Source organism: Cololabis saira, chromosome 12 (genome assembly GCF_033807715.1).
Source record: "Cololabis saira isolate AMF1-May2022 chromosome 12, fColSai1.1, whole genome shotgun sequence".
Classification (NCBI taxonomy): domain Eukaryota; kingdom Metazoa; phylum Chordata; class Actinopteri; order Beloniformes; family Belonidae; genus Cololabis; species Cololabis saira.
The window spans coordinates 45,760,491-45,783,623 of record NC_084598.1 but is presented as its reverse complement, the minus strand read 5'-3'; the positions used below and the strand labels follow the sequence as shown (position 1 = coordinate 45,783,623).

At 45.6% G+C, this 23,133-nt stretch overlaps 1 protein-coding gene across 2 annotated transcripts in view; it reads left to right on the top strand.

The window, feature by feature from the left end:
- The first annotated feature begins 4,427 nt into the window (after window positions 1-4,427).
- The window catches only part of mfn2 (mitofusin 2), a 59,745-nt gene continuing 41,039 nt past the window's right edge, over window positions 4,428-23,133 (top strand). Inside the window, exons 1-6 of one of the 2 annotated variants that reach the window (XM_061736922.1) lie at window positions 4,428-4,656; window positions 10,160-10,341; window positions 14,226-14,361; window positions 16,123-16,285; window positions 16,940-17,064; window positions 19,862-19,970. In XM_061736922.1, the coding sequence (XP_061592906.1) occupies window positions 10,164-10,341; window positions 14,226-14,361; window positions 16,123-16,285; window positions 16,940-17,064; window positions 19,862-19,970 (711 nt within the window). In that variant the 5' untranslated portion in view covers window positions 4,428-4,656; window positions 10,160-10,163. The other variant, XM_061736923.1, reaches the window with a different exon arrangement.

Genomic DNA, 23,133 nt, shown 5'->3' with positions numbered 1-23,133 from the left:
ACATGTGTGTGTGTGTGTGTGTGTGTGGACTCACCCACTCAGTCAGTGTGTATCTGTCCGTGTGTAACCATGGAAACACGTTTGTATAAATGTAAAGAATCTGTGAGTCTGGAATGAAAACTGCCTACCTCTCTACGTTTGTCACACATTTTTATGCAAAACAGTTCCAGTAGTTTTTACCTTTTGAAGATGGTGACATACCTGCTGTTGGTGCGGACACACCTGAGCAGCACCGTTAGCGTTAGCTTTCTACCGCAGAACAACGCAGACCACCTGAGACAGAACCAACACAGAACCAACACAGAACCAACACAGAACCCAGGGAAGTACAAGTACTTTTGTTTTTGACACTTTCTGTCCAGAATTCAACAACATCCCTTCACCCGTTAAGGCTGGATTAAAGTTCTGCGTTAAGCCAACGCAGAGCACACGCCGTCGCCGTTGCCGCGGTGCAATACCCCCCCAGAGCGCTAGGGGGTGCAATCTTTTCCTGAATGGTTTATCCGACTTTTCCGGTCACAGTGAATCAAAGAGATAAGGACAACTATTGTGCAAAAAAACAAAACAAACGAAATCACACACACACGAAGAAAAGAGGCTGAAAGTTCACGACTGCTTCACCAACCGGAACCGGAAATGCGTTGTTACCGAGTGAACCAATCACAGTCCTCTCGGTCTGCGTTGGGTCTGCGTCGCCTCGATGTGTAGTTACAATTTTTGGGAGGTGCAGGGTGTGGCGTGCGGTGTGGCGTGCGGCGTGGCGCAATCTGCGGCGCACGCACGGCGTTGATTTGTTGCAGAACCATAATCCAGCCTTTAGCCGTCGTCAGGACTTGACGTTGGGACCACCCTTCACCCGTTAGCCATTAGCCGTCCTCATACCGTCTTTGTCAGATTAATTTTGAACCTTGACGGTTTCGTCAAGCTTCTTGTCTGACCTTCATGATGAAATAACAGCGTCCTGTTGTTTCTTCTCCGCTTTTATTTCTCGTCGAATCGCTAACTCGACCGTTTCCATGGCAACGCCACCTAAGGCAAGGCAAGTTTATCTGTACAGCACAATTCAACACACGGTAATTCAAAGTGCTTTACCTCAACATTAAAAGCAGAAAGACACAATTAAACAGTAAATAACGAATAAAATGAAATGAAATTATGAGAAAAGAGGTAAAATAATAAAAGTTAAGTAAGGGCAGTAGATTCAGCAGGTTCATCTCATTCTTACAACGGCAAGAATTACGTTTCTATACGGTCAAAACGTACAAAGACCGGGTCAAATACAGGATTACAAAAGTAATCTGTAACAATTCATACGGGGAATTAAACCAATTTGACAATTTTACGGCACAATTCCTGTTTGTGGCGTAGAATTGTGGCAAGAAGCCGGTCCGTGGACTTCTGTACATCCGTTTTTTGTTTTGAAATGACAAAATAAAAATAGAGAAATAATCCAAAATAATCGTTTCCCATCTTTTGTTTTGATAATAAAAAACGGAAAACGGATCATTATCCATTATCCGTTTTCCGATTTCATTGATTTGTTTGAAAATCGAAATTGGGAATTAAAAAAGCGAGTGGAAAAGTATTTTCTCTATTTCCTATTTGTTTCCAACGGGGGCGGGAGGGGGTTAGAGTTCAGTACATGCTATTGATTATTGATTGGACGCTGCAGCTGAACGGACTGTCACAACAATCACTGCAGTTTCATGACGGAGTGAAGACAGATTACAGATTAAACTCATGTTTCACTGCAGTGATGTTACAGTCTGTTCAGCTGCAGCGTCCAAAAAATAAGCTGCGTCCAATCAATAGCATGTACTGAACTCTAACATACTGCCCCCCCGTTGGAAACAAATAGGAAATAGAGAAAAGAGTTTTCCACTCGCTGTTTTAATTCCCAATTTCGATTTTCAAACACATCAATGAAATCGGAAAACGGATCACGGATAATGATCCGTTTTCCGTTTTTTATTATCAAAACAAAAGATGGGAAACGATTATTTTGGATTATTTCTCTATTTTTATTTTGTCATTTCAAAATAAAAAATGGATGGCCGCGAAGTCCACGGACCGAAGTTCAACTAATGAGCTTTTTGACGAGCCTGGCGTTTAGCGGAGGTGATTCCAGGTGATGGAGTCGTGGCCGCCGTTAGGCCCGAGTTACCCGAGTCGCCAGAGTTAAGGCTGAATTATGGTTCTGCGTCACACCAACGCAGAGCACACGCCGCAGCTGTCACGCCGTGCTGAACCCTTCGGACTTCTCCGTCTCTCCATTTGGTCGCGGTGCAGTTCCCCCCGCGGCCACTAGTTAGCGATCTTTTTCTGAATGGTTTATCCGACTTTTTCCCGTCACAGTGAATCAAAGAAATAAGGACAACTATTGTGCAAAAAACCAAAACAAAAAAAATCACACATAAACTTAGAAAAGAGGCTGGAAGTTCACTACTGCTTCAAACCGGAAACCGGAAATGCTTCGCTTCAAAACGAACCAATCACAGCCCTCTCGGTCTGCGTGTGGTCTGCGTCTCCTCGACGCGTAGTTACAATTTTCAGGAGGTGACGTCAGTGACGGCGCAGGTGACGGCGTGTCCTCTGCGTCGACGAAAACCAGACGCCGTAGACACGGCGCCATTTTGACGCAGAAGCATAATTCAGCCTTTACCTGAGTTTCCGGAGGAAGCTTCCAGATCTCCTTTAGGTCTGTAGTGGTTCTGTGGTTCAGTGGTTCAGTGGTTCTGTGGTTCTGCGGTTCTGTGGTTCTGTGGTTCTGTGGTCCACAGTCTGCGTTGTTCTACCGTGTAGAAAAAACCCTGAACTGGTGCCGAACAGGGGTGTCCAAACTTTTGTGGGACTTTTCTCCTGACAGGATGTTGAGATGGACTGGGTTTAGTTCTGGTAGAAACCTTGTTTCTTTTTAATTCCACTTGTACTTATTTTACTACCTCAGAGAGACAGGAGACTGTCGTCTAACCGCAGAGGAGAAACCGCTTAGAGTTCCTTTATGTCGGAACAAGCACGTGTACTTTGTAGCTCTAGTGTTTTCAGGACGTGAGGACCGTCGGCCCCGGGGCCAGAACCGGGACTCTGACCAGAACCGGACCAGAACCGGTTCTGGTCAGACCCGGTTCTGGTCAGACCCGGTTCTGGTCAGACCCGGTTCTGGTCAGACCCGGTTCTGGTCTGACCCGGGTCTCCACCATCACTCAGCTGTTGAGCACTGTTGTTGCTGCTCGGTCTCCTCTGAGGACGACCAGACGCAGCTTTGACCACATTTAACTTTTGTTTTAGTTGTTTTATTGTTTCATAGACTAGAACAGTGAGAAATGGAGATTAAGTAATACAAATAAATAAACTTTAGAAGAACCCAGTGTTTCTGTGTTTTTACTGAAATCAGCTTCGTATACTGGAAGTGAACGAATATATATATATATATATATATATATATATATATATATATATATATATATTTTTATGTTTTCGGATCTCAAAACTCACCTCTTCCGAACAGCTTTTATTGTGATTTGTTTCTTATCCTTAATCTTATCTTTTATCTCTTATCTTTTTTATCCTGTAGTTTTTCATTTTAATTTTCTTGCTCTCGTTGTTTTTATCTTTGTGTCTGTGAAGTGTCTTTGAGATCTTTAAAAGCGCCTTATAAATAAAATGTATTATTATTATTATAATACCAAGTATGGCTTCATCACCGTTGGATCTGCAGTTCCCCCTCCGGCCGCCGGGAGGCGATGGGGCACCGGCGGTGGCGCCCCTCCTCCCCGCTGCTGCAGTTCCACCTCCCCGCCGCCGGGGGACGATGGTTTACCTTTTTCAGACAATAAAATAACATTTGAACCATTTTTTGGGAAAAAATAACATTTGAACAATTTTTCAGACAATAAAATAACATTTGAACCATTTTTTGGGAAAATGAAATAACATTTGAACCATTTTTCAGACAATAAAATAACATTTGAACCATTTTTTGGGAAAATGAAATAACATTTGAACCATTTTTCAGACAATAAAATAACATTTGAACCATTTTTCAGACAATAAAATAACATTTGAACTATTTTTCAGACAATAAAATAACATTTGAACCATTTTTTGGGAAAATGAAATAACATTTGAACCATTTTTCAGACAATAAAATAACATTTGAACCATTTTTTAGACAAAATAAAATTTGAACCATTTTTCAGACAATAAAATAACATTTGAATCATTTTTTTTGGAAATGAAATAACATTTGAACCATTCTTAACACAATAAAGAACATTTGAACCATTTTTCAGACATAAAATAACATTTGAACCATTTTTCAGACAATAAAATAACATTTGAACCATTTATGTGTATGGGTGTGGCCCCTCCTCCCCGGTGCTGCAGTTCCACCTCCCGCCACCAGGGGGCGATGTCGTCCCTCCTCCCCGCTGAGTGACCCCGACCAGCCTTGCTGTCATCGGAGTGTGAGCAGGTCTGAGATCCCGGTCCCGGTCCCTGTTCCCGGTCTAGTCCCGGTTCCAGCCCCGGTATCTGGTTCTTCTCCTGTCCCAGGACCCCTGGTCCCCCCCGGAGGAAACCCCGCACCCCCCAGGACCCCGGACTGCGCAGGCGCAGCAGCAGCAGCCATGACGCAGGCCGGTCGGAGGATTTGAGGTCGGTGTTTCTGAAACAGCTTTTCTCCCCGAACAGCAGGTTCTGGAGCAGGAGGCTCGCTGGACCGGTCCTGGAGCCCCGGCCCGAGCCAGGCCGGTCCGTACCGAAACGTAGCGGTGACTCGACCGCCGTGTCCCCCAGGTAGAGCCGGTCCTGGTCGCGGTCGGGGGCCCAGAGGAAGTTAATTGTGTCATGTTTTAATGTTTTTTTTTTTAATTTTTAAAATTAATGTATTATTTATTTATTTATTTTTTATTTATTAATGTATTATTATTATTATTATTATTATTATTATTATTATTATTATTTATTAATTTACTATTTATTTTTTATTTATTTATTATTTATGTATTTTTGCCCAGAGGTAGTTAAGGTCGCGGTGGGGAGGGGTCTGTGACGTCACAGACCGCAGGTGCGGTGTCTGTGACGTCACAAACTCCTCAGGTACGGTTTAAACCTCAGCAAAGGTGACCCCACCTGAGGGGGACCTGCAGGTGAGCAGGTGTGTGAAGATACAGCATTTAGGGAAGAAGAAAACAGGACAGATTTATCAATGTAACGTTCAGTTAGAGACGTGAAATATCAATAAAAACACAGAAACCCAAAAGTTTACCAGAAATTCTGTTACTGTAGAGCAGTGGTCCTCAACCCCCGGATCGCGGCCCGGTACCGGGCCGCACAGAGAGAAAAAATCATTTCTGTAGCATCCCCTGATGATGGATGACTCTCAAACTGATGGTTCACAATGTTTTTATTCCTTGAAGAAACAGTAAATACACTGCAAACACACCGTAAGAGCTATAAAGGAATAAAATAAAATAGAGTTAGTCTTTCTACATTCATATAAGTTTCATTTAACTTAAATACAGACCGACGCAGCTGCTGCTGCTCGGTAATAAAGCTACCGTTAACCACAATACATGAGTAACCATGGCAACCAAACTCAAGCTGGACATAAATACGGCATAACATTTGTAAAGAAAATAAATCCTGATCAGCAGGTGATTTTTGTGTCAGTTAGGCTCCACTTTAACATTCCTGACACTCGTTTAGTCTCTCAGACACACTTTTCTACTGCCGTTAAACTTTTACCATCAAAGTCTGAAGCGCCGGATGTTTACAAGGTCTCGGCAAGACGCCTTCAAAATAAAAGCACTAAATATCGGTCTGCTTAATATATAACAAATAAAATAAAAGCCTGGCTTTAAATAACGTTAATGAGGCATAAAAACCTAAAAACACATTTATAGAAATACTCATATTAAAGGTCATTTACAATTTCCATTATTTTATTTTATTTTTTCGAAAATTATGTTTTATTATTATTATTCATATTATTACTATAGAGAAAATATCACAGTTTTTAATGCCGATCTTGTCATTTTATTTAGTTTTTATCAGCTACACCTTTAGATTGGGCCGTGAAAATATTGTCAGACATTAAACCGGTCCTGGTTCAGAAAAGGTTGGAGAATCAGTGGTGTAGAGGAAACATCCGTGATGTTTCCATGGCCCGCCCGTCTTCAACTATTACATTAACATAGACAACGGGAAGTAAACACTCCCCTTTAGGAGGGAAGAGACCTGGTCCTGGTCCTGGACCTGGACCAGGACCTGGTCCTGGTCCTGGACCTGGACCAGGACCAGGACCTGGTCCAGGTCCAGGACCAGGACCTGGTCCTGGACCTGGACCTGGACCTGGAAGCTCCACCCGTTCTACAGATACGGTGCGTCCGAAATACCACACTAAAAAGTTTATACTAAACAGTATACTTAAATTCGGCACACTTTTGAGTAAATATCAGTAGTGTGCATTTATTCAGACGTACTGTTAAGAGCGCACACGTCACTTCCTGCCGTTGGGAAGGGGAGTGGTTACCATGGTAACAGCAGCAGTAGCAGGGAGTGGTTACCATGGTAACAGCAGCAGTAGCAGGGAGTGGTTACCATGGTAACAGCAGCAGTAGCAGGGAGTGGTTACCATGGTAACAGCAGCAGTAGCAGGGAGTGGTTACCATGGTAACAGCAGCAGTAGCAGGGAGTGGTTACCATGGTAACAGCAGCAGTAGCAGGGAGTTGTTACCATGGTGTTACCAACGTGGTTTAACGTGTTTTAACGTGGTGTAACGTGGTTTATTTTAACGTGTTTTAACGTGTTTTAACGTGTTTTAACGTGTTTTAACGTGGTGTAACGTGGTTTATTTTAACGTGTTTTAACGTGTTTTAACGTGTTTTAACGTGGTGTAACGTGGTTTATTTTAACGTGTTTTAACGTGGTTTAACGTGTTTTAACGTGGTGTAACGTGGTTTATTTTAACGTGTTTTAACGTGGTTTAAACGTGTTTTAACGTGGTGTAACGTGGTTTATTTTAACGTGTTTTAACGTGTTTTAACGTGTTTTAACGTGTTTTAACGTGGTGTAACGTGGTTTATTTTAACGTGTTTTAACGTGTTTTAACGTGTTTTAACGTGGTGTAACGTGGTTTATTTTAACGTGTTTTAACGTGTTTTAACGTGTTTTAACGTGGTGTAACGTGGTTTATTTTAACGTGTTTTAACGTGTTTTAACGTGTTTTAACGTGTTTTAACGTGGTGTAACGTGGTTTATTTTAACGTGGTTTAACGTGGTTTAACGTGTTTTAACGTGGTTTATTTTAACGTGTTTTAACGTGGTTTAAACGTGTTTTAACGTGGTGTAACGTGGTTTATTTTAACGTGTTTTAACGTGTTTTAACGTGTTTTAACGTGGTGTAACGTGGTTTATTTTAACGTGTTTTAACGTGTTTTAACGTGTTTTAACGTGGTGTAACGTGGTTTATTTTAACGTGTTTTAACGTGTTTTAACGTGTTTTAACGTGTTTTAACGTGTTTTAACGTGTTTTAACGTGGTGTAACGTGGTTTATTTTAACGTGGTTTAACGTGGTTTAACGTGTTTTAACGTGGTTTATTTTAACGTGGTTTATTTTAACGTGTTTTAACGTGGTTTAACGTGGTTTAACGTGGTTTAACGTGGTTTATTTTAACGTGTTTTAACGTGGTTTAACGTGGTTTAACGTGGTTTAACGTGGTTTAACGTGGTGTAACGTGGTTTATTTTAACGTGGTGTAACGTGATTTATTTTAACGTGTTTTAACGTGGTTTAACGTGTTTTAACGTGGTTTATTTTAACGTGTTTTAAAGGGATTGTGACATGAAAAACACATTTTTCTTGATTTTTTGTGTTTTGTTGGGTGTCTTGACATCAATTACACCCAAAAAACAACGAACTTTTAACATTCAGTGTATTGTGTGCTTTCTGGGATTTTCCGCATAACTATGCAAAAACGGCGCATGTGGTTTGGTGGCGGATCGTTACGTAACGATCCGCTAAATCACCGCCCCCTCCACCCAGCTCCCTGTCTCCTCTCCTCTCCAGCGCACCATAAAGGCTGATTTATGGTTCCGCGTTACACCGACGCAGAACCTACGGCGTAGGGTTACGCGGTGACGCGCACCGTACGCTGAACCCTACGGCGTAGGCTCTGCGTCGATTTAACGCGGAACCATAAATGAGGCTTAACAAGGAGCTGTTTAGAGCCTCTTCTGTTCTAATCACCGGAGGAAAACTGCTAAGAAGACCCGCGGCCACTGACTGGACTTAAGATAAGGGGACACTGCTGCTTGCATGCCTTTATTTTTATGATTGTTTGCTGTGGTTCGCCCTCCTGCTTTTCCGTGCATGCTTCGCCGGTCGCTCTCGGCTTAATGCCGCGTTCCATTTACCTCGGAAATCGGAACTGGGAACTGGGAATGGCAGCCATCTTTGGTAACTCGGGGGTGGTAAAGCTTCTCCCACTTTCCCAGTGGGAAATCCCACTTCGAGGGGCGTTTCAGTTGAAAATTCCGACTGGGAACTAGTAAATCCCCACTTCCGAGGACAAATGGAACGCGGCATAACTCTCCGACGCCGCTGTGAGCGTATGGCTGGAGGAGGAGGAGGTTTGGAGGAGGAGCGGAGCAATGATTGACAGGAAAGGGGGAAAAGGAAGCATTTTTCACGGGGCAAAAAAACACTGTAATAAAAAGCCAGGAATAGAGTACTAGATTGAAGTTTTTCTTGTTACACTCTTTTAGACACATTTGAGGGATGTTGGCCAAGACTTTTAATAGTGTTAAAAGCATGTTAAAAATGATGTCACAATACCTTTAACGTGGTTTAAACGTGTTTTATCGTGGTTTAACGTGGTTTATTTTAACGTGTTTTAACGTGGTGTAACGTGGTTTATTTTAACGTGTTTTAACGTGGTTTAAACGTGGTTTTAACGTGGTTTAAACGTGTTTTAACGTGGTTTAAACGTGGTTTTAACGTGGTTTAACGTGTTTTAACGTGGTTTAACGTGGTTTATTTTAACGTGGTTTAAACGTGTTTTATCGTGGTTTAACGTGGTTTATTTTAACGTGTTTTAACGTGGTGTAACGTGGTTTATTTTAACGTGTTTTAACGTGGTTTAAACGTGGTTTTAACGTGGTTTAAACGTGTTTTAACGTGGTTTAAACGTGGTTTTAACGTGGTTTAACGTGTTTTAACGTGGTTTAACGTGGTTTATTTTAACGTGGTTTAAACGTGGTTTTAACGTGGTTTAACGTGTTTTAACGTGGTTTAACGTGGTTTATTTTAACGTGGTTTAAACGTGGTTTTAACGTGGTTTAACGTGTTTTAACGTGGTGTAACGTGGTTTATTTTAACGTGGTTTAACGTGTTTTAACGTGGTTTAACGTGTTTTAACGTGGTTTAACGTGGTTTATTTTAACGTGGTTTAAACGTGGTTTTAACGTGGTTTAACGTGTTTTAACGTGGTTTAACGTGGTTTATTTTAACGTGGTTTAAACGTGGTTTTAACGTGGTTTAACGTGTTTTAACGTGGTTTATTTTAACGTGGTTTAAACGTGTTTTAACGTGTTTTAACGTGGTGTAACGTGGTTTATTTTAACGTGGTTTAAACGTGTTTTAACGTGGTTTAAACGTGGTTTTAACGTGGTTTAAACGTGGTTTTAACGTGGTTTAACGTGTTTTATTTTAACGTGGTTTAACGTGGTTTAACGTGGTTTAAACGTGGTTTTAACGTGGTTTAACGTGTTTTATTTTAACGTGGTTTAACGTGGTTTAACGTGGTTTATTTTAACGTGGTTTAACGTGGTTTAACGTGGTTTATTTTAACGTGTTTTAACGTGGTTTAAACGTGTTTTAACGTGGTTTAATGTGGTTTATTTTAACGTGGTGTAACGTGGTTTATTTTAACGTGGTTTAACGTGTTTTAACGTGGTTTAACGTGGTTTATTTTAACGTGGTTTAACGTGTTTTAACGTGGTTTATTTTAACGTGGTTTAACGTGGTTTATTTTAACGTGGTTTAACGTGGTTTATTTTAACGTGGTGTAACGTGGTTTATTTTAACGTGGTTTAATGTGGTTTAATGTGGTTTAAACGTGTTTTAACGTGCTTTGCCGGTTCTATTCCCTCCAGTGCGATGTCTCTGGTCTTCTCTCGCGCCAACGCCGCCCCGTTAACCTGCAAGAAGGAGAAGAGGATGATGGCGGAGGTGAAGGCGTCGCCGCTCAAGCACTTCGTCACGGCGAAGAAGAAGATCAACGGCATCTTCGAGCAGCTGGGCGCCTACATCCGGGAGAGCGCCGCCTTCCTGGAAGGTACGAGGCCAGCGCTGCTAACCGCTAGCCGCTAGCTGCTAGCCCCTAACCGCTAGCCGCCGCCGGCAGGGCTGCAACTGTCAATCAACCCGGTTCTGACAACCTGTAGTGCTGGTTCAGTTATTAGAGTTATTAGTAATTATCCTATGATAGTTTTTGTAATGTAGATGACTTATCAAACGGATTAATCAAAACGGATTAATCAAAACGGCCCACCACCTGACTTAACAAAAAATAATTAAAAATTAAAAACCAAAGTAAAAAATAATATGTAATATTAATATTATTACGTAATATGAATATGTATTTTTGCATTTCAGAGAAGTTGGGGTATCAATTACCATTAAAAAAACAATACTAATAAAAAATTTTTTTTAATTAAAACATTCGAAAAAAATTACAATAAAAGAGTTTGATTAAAAAAGAAGAATTAAAAACCAAAATAAAAAAGTAAATATTATTATTAATTAATATGAATATGTATGTTTGTATTTCAGAGAAGTTGGGGTATCAATTACTGTAAAAAAAACAATACTAATAAAAAAAAATTTTTTTTTAAATTAAAACATTTGAAAAAAATTACAATAAAAGAGTTTGATTAAAAAAGAAGAATTAAAAATCTAAACCCAAACTAAAAGAAAAGTAAATATTATTAATTAATATGAATATGTACGTTTGCATTTCAGAGATGTTGGGGTATCAATTACCGTTTAAAAAAAACAAACAATTCTAATAACATTTTATTAATACATTTGAAAAAAATTACAATAAAAAAAATAATTAAAAAAGAATAATTAAAAATAAAAAACCAAACTAAAAAAAAATTATTTTCTTTTTTCAAAATGAATATTTTACACGGATTTGACACTGGTATATTAAAAACCTCACACGGGGCAACATTTATGTTGTCCCACAATGGGGGTGCTGGTTCAGTTATTAGAGGGATATTAATAATTATGAATAATTAATAAAGAAGATTACTTATCAAAATGAATCAATCAAAACCTGATTCATCAGAAAAAATAATAACTTATCAGCAAAATCAGTGTCAAAGCAGAGACGTTCAATAAACTCTACAGCCCACTCCGGTTGCAGGTCCTGAGTCTATTGAGTCCTATGGGAAAAGTGAACGTGAGCACAGATTATTACCAATTCCTTCACCCCATAGTAACCTAAGTAAATATGGGACCCATTTTTCAAAAGCCACAAACCTTCTGAACATTCTGACACCAAAATGGACATTTTCAGACCGACAGATTAGGAGAAAATGAACTTTGTTTGAGACCTGTCTCTGTCTGAGCAACACACTCTCGCCAGATTTGGCTCTCATCGTTTTCCCATCGGATAAAATGAAGTTTAAAACTAAAATAAAACTTGCTTCTTTGGTTAATAATACTGTTATTTTTATTATTTAAGTCTTTTTGGAAGAAAGTTGTACTGTATCTAGTGTTGTATGTTCCAAAACGATGTGGGGAGGGGGGCGACCACGCCCACTTAGGAGACAGGAAGTGAGGTCAGAGGGGCGACCACGCCCACTTAGGAGACAGGAAGTGAGGTCAGAGGGGCGGCCACGCCCACTTAGGAGACAGGAAGTGAGGTCAGAGGGGCGGCCACGCCCACTTAGGAGACAGGAAGTGAGGTCAGAGGGGCGACCACGCCCACTTAGGAAACAGGAAGTGAGGTCAGAGGGGCGGCCACGCCCACTTAGGAAACAGGAAGTGAGGTCAGAGGGGCGGTCACGCCCACTTAGGAGACAGGAAGTTCAGATTCAGAAAACTTTATTTATCCCCGAGGGGCAATTCCCAGACAGACAACTGAGCAGCAAGACGTTAAAAATATCAAATCAAATAAGAAGTAAAATAGAATAAAAGGAACAGGGCATGTCTCGTTATGTACAAAAAATGTATAAATATAAGAATGACGAAAAATCTACAATAGAGTGACTGTAGTGGTATAAATAAAATATAAAGTATAAAGTGTCAGTGTAAGTGTAAAGTGTCGACAGTGGATGTAAACAGTCCAACAGGAGTATAGAGTAGTCCGGGGGGGGTCTGTGGATGTGGGGGATGGAGTTTAGCAGCTGGAATTAAAAAATAGGGTAGCTTTGGGGACAAAAGTGTCTCTCCTCCTCTCAGTCCTGCAGGCGACGCAGCGCAGGCGCCTCCTGGAGGGGAGCCACTGGAATGCAGGATGGAGTATGTGGGAGGGGTCCTTCATGATTTTATCTGCCTGACTGAGGGCCTGCTGGTTGAAAACCACAGACAGAGTTCTGACCGGCAGGCCGATGATTTTCGAGCACAGTGATGCTGTGCAGTCTGTTCCTGTTCTGGATGCTGAGGGAGTGGAACCAGCAGGTCATTGAGAAGGTCATGATGCTTTCCAGGAAGGCGTAGTAGAAAGTCAACATGATGTGAGGGCTGACTCCAAAGGAGTTGAGTTTCCTGAGGACGTACAGCCGTTGGTGACACTTCCTGAGAATCTCCTCTGTGTTGGTGGAGAATTTCAGGAGGTTGTCAAAGATGGTGCCCAGGTATTTGTATTCCACGACTGTCTCCACTGGCTTCCCGTGGATGGTGGTGGTGACTGCAGCAGCCAGATCCCTCTGTCTGCTGGAGAAGGTCACCACCATCTCTTTGGTCTTGCTGGGGTTTAGTTCCAGTTTGGAGCTGTCACACCACTCCACCAACTCCTGCAGAACGGGTCCGTGGTGTTGTGAAGTGAGGTCAGAGGGGCGACCACGCCCACTTAAGAGACAGGAAGTGAGGTCAGAGGGGCGACCACGCCCACTTAAGAGACAGGAAGTGTAGACTATTTCATACCATTGGCAGTAACGGTAATGCACTATCTTCTGTATAGAGGATCTTTGGTCAAAGCAGCTGTTATTCCATACGTTCCAGCCTGTTGCCGGGGGTTACACAATCACAGACCTTTGCAACCAGCAACTGTGACAAATATGTATAAAAGAAACACAAACAACTTCTCTCATTCAAATGAATCAGAATTAATTTACACAAATGTTAAAAGATAATTAAACACTTGGGATAAATTGTGATGCTAAACTACACATAAGCAACAACTAACTAAACATAAAACACAAACTTCAGATCATCTACGTGTTGGTTGGTGGAGGATGAGCGGAATAGAGAAGAGAGTAAAACCCAGGACACCAGAATAACTACCAGAAAACCAAGAGAGACCAATGTGTAACTAACGTCACATGTAGCTCTGGTCGTCCAGCTGGGAAATGAGGACGTTATTTGCAATAGACAAACGATGAAATCAACAAACACACTTAAACTAATAAACCCAGTTGTGACGGGATCAGCGGTCCGGCTAACGATGTAAAACTAAACTAGTTAAATGTGTTAACTAAGTTTCTCTGCCCAGAAAAAAGCACATGTGGATCTTTGTAGTTGATGGAAAAGGTGGTTTGGTGTGATTGTAGTCTGTTGAGCTGATTAACCCCTCCCACATGTATTTAATTATTATTTATTTCTCCCAGATACGTACAGGAACGAGCAGCTGGACCCCGTCACCAACAGTCCTATATTTAATTTAATTATTTATTTCTCCCAGATACGTACAGGAACGAGCAGCTGGACCCCGTCACCAACAGTCCTATATTTAATTTAATTATTTATTTCTCCCAGATACGTACAGGAACGAGCAGCTGGACCCCGTCACCAACAGTCCTATATTTAATTTAATTATTATTATTTATTTCTCCCAGATACGTACAGGAACGAGCAGCTGGACCCCGTCACCAACAGTCCTATATTTAATTTAATTATTATTTATTTCTCCCAGATACGTACAGGAACGAGCAGCTGGACCCCGTCACCAACAGTCCTATATTTAATGTAATTATTATTTATTTCTCCCAGATACGTACAGGAACGAGCAGCTGGACCCGGTCACCACGGAGGAGCAGGTCCAGGACGTGCAGGGCTACCTGGCCAAGGTGGGAGGAATCGGAGAAGTTCTGGCCCGCCGACACATGAAGGTGGTCTTCTTCGGGAGGTGAGTTAGCCCCGCCCACCGGTGCGTTAGCCCCGCCCACCGGTGCGTTAGCCACGCCCACCGGCGAGTTAGCCCCGCCCACCGGTGAGTTAGCCCCGCCCACCGGTGAGTTAGCCCCGCCCACCGGTGAGTTAGCCACGTCCACCGGTGAGTTAGCCCCGCACACCGGTGAGTTAGCCACGTCCACCGGTGAGTTAGCCCCGCACACCGGTGAGTTAGCCCCGCCCACCGGTGAGTTAGCTCCCCACACCGGTGAGTTAGCCACATCCACCGGTGAGTTAGCTCCCCACACTGGTGAGTTAGCCACGTCCACCGGTGAGTTAGCCCCACCCACCGGTGAGTTAGCTCCCCACACCGGTGAGTTAGCCACATCCACCGGTGAGTTAGCCCCGCACACCGGTGAGTTAGCCACGTCCACCGGTGAGTTAGCCCCGCACACCGGTGAGTTAGCCACGTCCACCGGTGAGTTAGCCCCACCCACCGGTGAGTTAGCTCCCCACACCGGTGAGTTAGCCACATCCACCGGTGAGTTAGCCCCGCACACCGGTGAGTTAGCCACGTCCACCGGTGAGTTAGCCCCGCACACCGGTGAGTTAGCCACGTCCACCGGTGAGTTAGCCCCGCACACCGGTGAGTTAGCCACGTCCACCGGTGAGTTAGCCCCGCACACCGGTGAGTTAGCCACGTCCACCGGTGAGTTGGCCCCACCCACCGGTGAGTTAGCCCCGCACACCGGTGAGTTAGCCACGTCCACCGGTGAGTTAGCCCCGCACACCGGTGAGTTAGCCACGTCCACCGGTGAGTTGGCCCCACCCACCGGTGAGTTAGCCACATCCACCGGTGAGTTAGCTCCCCACACCGGTGAGTTAGCCACATCCACCGGTGAGTTAGCTCCCCACACCGGTGAGTTAGCCACGCCCACTGGTGAGTTAGCCCCGCCCACTGGTGAGTTAGCCCCGCCCACTGGTGAGTTAGCCCCGCCCACTGGTGAGTTAGCCCCGCCCACTGGTGAGTTAGCCCCGCCCACTGGTGAGTTAGCCCCGCCCACTGGTGAGTTAGCCCCGCCCACCGGTGAGTTAGCCACGTCCACCGGTGAGTTAGCCCCGCCCACCGGTGAGTTAGCCCCGCCCACCGGTGAGTTAGCCACGCCCACCGGTGAGTTAGCCACGCCCACCGGTGAGTTAGCCACGCCCACCGGTGAGTTAGCCACGCCCACCGGTGAGTTAGCCCCGCCCACCGGTGAGTTAGCCACGCCCACTGGTGAGTTAGCCACGCCCACCGGTGAGTTAGCCACGCCCACCGGTGAGTTAGCCACGCCCACTGGTGAGTTAGCCACGTCCACCGGTGAGTTAGCCCCGCCCACCAGTAGTTCTTTATGGTGAACGATCTATCAGGCTAAGAACCACAACACCTAATACTATTGATGATCAGATCATCAATGATCTGATCATTGATGATCTGATCATTGATGAACTGATACTGAGACAGTCCTGTAATAGATGATGTTTGCTCCTCGTCTCTTTTTAAATCCAAACCAGTTCCAGATAACGGAGCTGGAGCCTCGTTTAACAACGAGCTCCTCGCTCTCAGATCCGCCTTCAAACATGTTTGTTACACAAAAACATCATCAACAGGAATTTATCCTTTTTACCGCGAGATGAAAAATTCTTACCGTGGGGAATTTTTCTGACGGTAAACCGTGAACGGTAAAATATCTCCCATTCCTCCTGCTGGCTGACTCGCTCCACTTCCTGCTTTCAGGACCAGTAACGGTAAGAGCTCCGTGATCAACGCCATGCTGTGTGACAAAGTCCTGCCGTCGGGGATCGGACACACCACCAACTGCTTCCTGAGGGTGGAGGGAACCGACGGCAACGACGCCTTCCTGCTCACCGAGGGCTCGGAGGAGAGGAAGAGCATCAAGGTGGGTAGGACCCGTGACCGTGGATAAACCCGTCCCTAGTGAACCCGGCTGACTAGGGACGGGTATTGGGAAGGACCTCATGATACGATACGCATCACGATACGATACAATATTGCGATATCCTGATTATGCGATATATCGCAATATTCTACATAGTTCACCGAAAAAATGTAAAAATGCATTACACATCTTAAAATCCAAGTTGTATAAATGTACATCAGATGATAGTGATAATTCATTGGACAGACTGAGTCAAAACAATGTAATTCAAACTTTCCATTTTAATTATGCAACATATTTGCATGAAAAAACACACTGGAACACAATGAAACGTGCAGTGTGAGCATTATTCTTAGATACAAAATACTCAAAATAAAATGCAGTGTCTCACCCACACTGAAATTGAAATCACAAAAATAAAGTGCAGCTAGGGCTGGGCAAAAATATTGATACAGCAATATATCGCGATATTGGATATCGATATCGATATCGTATCGTGAGACTATGTATCACGATATATTGCCGTATAAATATTTTTGCCCACCCCTATGGCTGACCCCCCTGTCCCCCCTGTCCCCCCATGTCCCCCCTGTCTCTGGTCTGTCCCCCCTGTCTCTGGTCTGTCCCCCCATGTCCCCTGTGTCTCCGGTCCAGACGGTGAACCAGCTGGCCCACGCCCTCCACCAGGACCAGGACCTGGACGCCGGCAGTCTGGTCTGCATCATGTGGCCTAAAGTCAAGTGTGCTCTCCTGAGGGACGACCTGGTGCTGGTGGACAGGTGAGATCTGGGGACAGGTGAGACCTGGGGACAGGTGAGACCTGGGGACAGGTGAGACCTGGGGACAGGTGAGACCTGGGGACAGGTGAGATCCACGCAGCTGCCGGGCTTTCAGGGTCTGTGCTGGGGTTCTGGGACTGGATCTGGGCTGCAACAATTCGTCAACGTTGTCGACAAAAATCGATAATCAAAATTGTCGACAATGAATTCCATTGTCTACAATTGTCGCCAGACGTGTTTTTCCAACGGAGTGAGGCGTCTCACTTCAATCTCTGCAGAGAGTCGCACATGCACGATAGCGTCTCTGCACGATAGCGTCTCAGCAGCTGCAGGTGATAAAACGTAAAAAGTTTGGGAGCATTTTAGCCTCGATACGGTGAATAAAAAGATACTTGCAAGGTTTGCAAAGCCGACGTTGCTTTTCATGGAACACGTCGGTAACGCATTTGAAGAGAAAACACGTCGGAGTGTTGAACGAAACAGACTCACCTTGGTAAGATATTAAGACTATTTTGGCTTTAAGAGAGCTTTAACTTTATACCTGACTGTGCCTGACAAAAGTATTTTAGATTAAATGTATGCAGTCCGAGGAAGAGACTGGGACAAATGTGCAATGGTTCATACATAGTAACAAATATGTTTGCTATAATGCCAACTGGTGCAATAAAGTGCAATAGGGCAATGTGCAGTCTGCATCAGCACTTTACAAACTCTGGCACTTTAGCGCTTAGCACTTTAGCTTTATGGTCACTTAATTACTGGTTTATCAAGTGTAACATGTTTTATTGCTTAATGATTTTTATCTAGCTCAGTCGTGTTTTTTAATGTTGTGTTTTGTTGCTATGGATGTCATATCTCAATTCAATTTTATTTCTATAGCGTCTAATACAACAGATGTCTCTAGACGCTTTCCAGAGACCCAGAACATGAACATGAACATAAACCCCCGAGCAATTATTACATAAACAATGGAGGTAAAAACCCCCATAGTGGGAGAAAAACCTTAAGCCAAACAGTGGAGGAAAAACTCCCCTTTAGGAGGGAATATCTCATCTCGTTTGTCTGCTGGTTCTGGTTCTGGTTCTGGCATTAATTTGCCGCGGGGACGAATGGTGGAAATTACTGGCTACAACCGTGAATATTTACACATGTTCATAAATATGTACGGTCCCTGTTAAACAAATAAAGTACATTGAATTGAGTTGAGGGCAGCACGGTGTCTTAGTGGTTAGCACTGTTGCCTCACAGCAAGAAGGTTCCCGGTTCAACTCCCAGGCCCGGCAGGATCTTTCTGTGTGGAGTTTGCATGTTCTCCCCGTGCTTGCGTGGGTTTCCTCCCTGTACTCCGGCTTCCTCCCACAGTCCAAAAACATGCATGCTAGGTTAGTTGGTGATTCTAAGGCCACGTTTCCACATAGCCAGGTATTTACAAAAACGGATATTTCCCCCTCTACGTTTTGAAAACCACCATAATTTCCAGGAACCTGCATAAATATCTGTTAAGGTGCTATGAGCAGCCAGACCTACAGGGGGCAGTGTAACGAGAAGATAAAGTCATGCTAGCCAATCAGAGTCCTGGAAAAAAACATCAACAAATGACACGAGTAACTTCCAGTTACTTCCAAGATGAACCAGAGTCTTTGGTTTGGAGTGACAGAGAAGTGGAGTTACTTCTCAAAATTTTGACTTTTTTCTCAACATTTCGACTTTTTTCTAAAAATTTTGACTTTTTTCTCGACTTTATTCTCAGCATTTTAATTTATTTTTTCTCAAAATTTCCACTTTTTTCTCAAAATTTCCACTTTTTTCTCTATTTGTCTTTTTTCACAAATTTCTGACTTTTTTCTCAAAATTTCGATTTTTTTCTAAAGAATATTGACTTTTTTCTCGACTTTCTTCTCGACATTTCGACTCTTTTCTCAAAACTTCGACTTTTTCTCGACATTTTGACTTTTTTCACAAAATCTCGACTTTTTTCTCAAATTTTCGACTTTTTTCTCAAAATTTCTCAAAAACGGATATTTACCCCTCTACGTTTTGAAAAATCCCATCATTTCCAGCAACCTGCATAAATATCTGTTAAGGTGCTATTAGCAGCCAAACCTACAGGGGGCAGTGTAACGAGAAGATAAAGTCATGCTAGCCAATCAGAATCCTGGAAAAAAACATCAACAAATGACACGAGTAACTTCCAGTTACTTCCAAGATGAACCAGAGTCTTTGGTTTGGAGTGACAGAGAAGTGGAGTTACTTTTAAGTGTGACTTTAGAATATAAAACAGGTAAAATACAAGAAAATATTGACGGTTACAAACTAATTGTAACCACAGGTGTCACTCATGACGCTGGTGACGTTTCTGTCTCATAATGTGACGTTCTGAAACCTAAATGTCCGTTTCTCTCCGTTTACAAGCAAACGTGAAGACGGAGGTTTTAAAAATCTACACTTTGGTCTGAGTTTTCAGAAAGGATGGTTTTTGGAGACTTTGAGCTTCATTTTCGTGTAAACGAACGAACAAAACGCAGGAAAACACCAGCGTTTTTGATACGTGGAAACGGAGCCTAAATTTCCAGTAGGTGTGAGTGTGTCTGGTTGTTTGTATATGTGGCTCTGTGATGGACTGGTGTCCAGGTGAACTTCCTGCCTCTCACCTGAATACGAGCTGGGATAGATCCAGCAGACCCCGTGACCCTGCACAGGATAAAAAAGCGGGTATAGATAATGGATGGATGGATCTGGATCTGGATCTGGGACTGGGACTAGTCCTGCATTAAACCACTTCCTGTTCCCCCTCCAGCCCGGGCATCGACGTCACCACGGAGCTGGACAGCTGGATCGACAAGTTCTGCCTGGACGCTGACGTGTTTGTGCTGGTGGCCAATTCTGAGTCCACGCTGATGCAGACGGTGAGACCCGGCCGGTTCCTGCAGGTTCCTCCAGGTTCCTCCAGGTTCCTGCAGGTTCCTGCTGGTTCCTGCTGGTTCCTCCAGGTTCCTGCAGGTTCCTCCAGGTTCCTGCAGGTTCCTCCAGGTTCCTGCTGGTTCCTGCTGGTTCCTCCAGGTTCCTGCAGGTTCCTGCAGGTTCCTCCTGGTTCCTCCTGGTTCCTGCAGGTTCCTGCAGGTTCCTCCAGGTTCCTGCTGGTTCCTGCAGGTTCCTGCAGGTTCCTGCAGGTTCCTCCAGGTTCCTGCAGGTTCCTGCTGGTTCCTCCAGGTTCCTGCTGGTTCCTCCAGGTTCCTGCTGGTTCCTCCTGGTTCCTCCTGGTTCCTGCAGGTTCCTGCTGGTTCCTCCAGGTTCCTGCTGGTTCCTCCAGGTTCCTGCTGGTTCCTCCTGGTTCCTCCTGGTTCCTGCAGGTTCCTGCTGGTTCCTCCAGGTTCCTGCTGGTTCCTGCTGGTTCCTGCTGGTTCCTGCAGGTTCCTGCTGGTTCCTGCTGGTTCCTGCTGGTTCCTGCTGGTTCCTCCTGGTTCCTGCTGGTTCCTGCAGGTTCCTGCTGGTTCCTGCTGGTTCCTGCTGGTTCCTCCAGGTTCCTGCTGGTTCCTCCAGGTTCCTGCTGGTTCCTGCTGGTTCCTGCAGGTTCCTGCTGGTTCCTGCTGGTTCCTGCTGGTTCCTCCAGGTTCCTGCTGGTTCCTGCTGGTTCCTGCTGGTTCCTGCTGGTTCCTGCTGGTTCCTGCTGGTTCCTGCTGGTTCCTCCTGGTTCCTGCTGGTTCCTGCTGGTTCCTGCTGGTTCCTGCTGGTTCCTGCTGGTTCCTGCTGGTTCCTGCTGGTTCCTGCAGGTTCCTCCTGGTTCCTCCAGGTTCCTGCAGGTTCCTGCTGGTTCCTGCAGGTTCCTGCTGGTTCCTGCTGGTTCCTGCTGGTTCCTCCTGGTTCCTGCAGGTTCCTGCTGGTTCCTGCTGGTTCCTGCAGGTTCCTGCTGGTTCCTCCTGGTTCCTGCTGGTTCTGGTTCCTGCTGGTTCCTGCTGGTTCCTCCTGGTTCCTGCTGGTTCTGGTTCCTGCTGGTTCCTCCTGGTTCCTGCTGGTTCCTCCTGGTTCCTGCTGGTTCTGGTTCCTGCTGGTTCTGGTTCCTGCTGGTTCCTGCTGGTTCTGGTTCCTGCTGGTTCTGGTTCCTGCTGGTTCTGGTTCCTGCTGGTTCTGGTTCCTGCTGGTTCCTCCTGGTTCCTGCTGGTTCCTCCAGGTTCCTGCAGGTTCCTGCTGGTTCCTCCTGGTTCCTGCTGGTTCTGGTTCCTGCTGGTTCCTCCTGGTTCCTGCTGGTTCCTCCTGGTTCCTGCTGGTTCTGGTTCCTGCTGGTTCTGGTTCCTGCTGGTTCTGGTTCCTGCTGGTTCTGGTTCCTGCTGGTTCTGGTTCCTGCTGGTTCCTCCTGGTTCCTGCAGGTTCCTGCAGGTTCCTGCTGGTTCCTGCTGGTTCCTGCAGGTTCCTGCAGGTTCCTCCTGGTTCCTGCTGGTTCCTGCTGGTTCCTCCTGGTTCCTGCAGGTTCCTGCAGGTTCCTGCTGGTTCCTGCTGGTTCCTGCTGGTTCCTGCCGTTTCCTGCTGGTTCCTCCTGGTTCCTGCTGGTTCCTGCTGGTTCCTCCTGGTTCCTGCTGGTTCCTCCAGGTTCCTGCTGGTTCCTGCTGGTTCCTGCTGGTTCCTCCAGGTTCCTGCTGGTTCCTGCTGGTTCCTGCTGGTTCCTGCTGGTTCCTGCTGGTTCCTCCTGGTTCCTGCAGGTTCCTGCTGGTTCCTGCTGGTTCCTCCAGGTTCCTGCAGGTTCCTGCTGGTTCCTCCAGGTTCCTGCTGGTTCCTCCTGGTTCCTGCTGGTTCCTGCAGGTTCCTGCTGGTTCCTGCTGGTTCCTGCTGGTTCCTGCTGGTTCCTCCTGGTTCCTGCAGGTTCCTGCAGGTTCCTGCTGGTTCCTGCTGGTTCCTCCTGGTTCCTGCTGGTTCCTGCTGGTTCCTGCTGGTTCCTGCTGGTTCCTCCTGGTTCCTGCAGGTTCCTCCAGGTTCCTGCTGGTTCCTGCTGGTTCCTGCTGGTTCCTGCTGGTTCCTCCAGGTTCCTCCAGGTTCCTGCTGGTTCCTGCTGGTTCCTGCTGGTTCCTCCTGGTTCCTGCTGGTTCCTCCTGGTTCCTGCTGGTTCTGGTTCCTGCTGGTTCTGGTTCCTGCTGGTTCCTCCTGGTTCCTGCAGGTTCCTGCTGGTTCCTGCTGGTTCCTCCTGGTTCCTGCTGGTTCCTGCTGGTTCCTCCTGGTTCCTGCAGGTTCCTGCAGGTTCCTGCTGGTTCCTGCTGGTTCCTGCTGGTTCCTGCCGTTTCCTGCTGGTTCCTCCTGGTTCCTGCTGGTTCCTGCTGGTTCCTCCTGGTTCCTGCTGGTTCCTCCAGGTTCCTGCTGGTTCCTGCTGGTTCCTGCAGGTTCCTGCCGTTTCCTGCTGGTTCCTCCTGGTTCCTGCTGGTTCCTGCTGGTTCCTCCAGGTTCCTGCTGGTTCCTGCTGGTTCCTGCTGGTTCCTGCTGGTTCCTGCTGGTTCCTCCTGGTTCCTGCAGGTTCCTGCTGGTTCCTGCTGGTTCCTCCAGGTTCCTGCTGGTTCCTGCAGGTTCCTGCTGGTTCCTCCAGGTTCCTGCTGGTTCCTGCTGGTTCCTGCTGGTTCCTGCTGGTTCCTCCAGGTTCCTGCAGGTTCCTGCAGGTTCCTGCTGGTTCCTCCAGGTTCCTGCTGGTTCCTCCTGGTTCCTGCTGGTTCCTGCAGGTTCCTGCTGGTTCCTGCTGGTTCCTGCTGGTTCCTGCTGGTTCCTCCTGGTTCCTGCAGGTTCCTGCAGGTTCCTGCTGGTTCCTGCTGGTTCCTCCTGGTTCCTGCTGGTTCCTGCTGGTTCCTGCTGGTTCCTGCTGGTTCCTCCTGGTTCCTGCAGGTTCCTCCAGGTTCCTGCTGGTTCCTGCTGGTTCCTGCTGGTTCCTGCTGGTTCCTCCAGGTTCCTCCAGGTTCCTGCTGGTTCCTGCTGGTTCCTGCTGGTTCCTCCAGGTTCCTCCTGGTTCCTGCTGGTTCCTGCTGGTTCCTGCTGGTTCCTGCTGGTTCCTCCAGGTTCCTCCAGGTTCCTGCTGGTTCCTGCTGGTTCCTGCTGGTT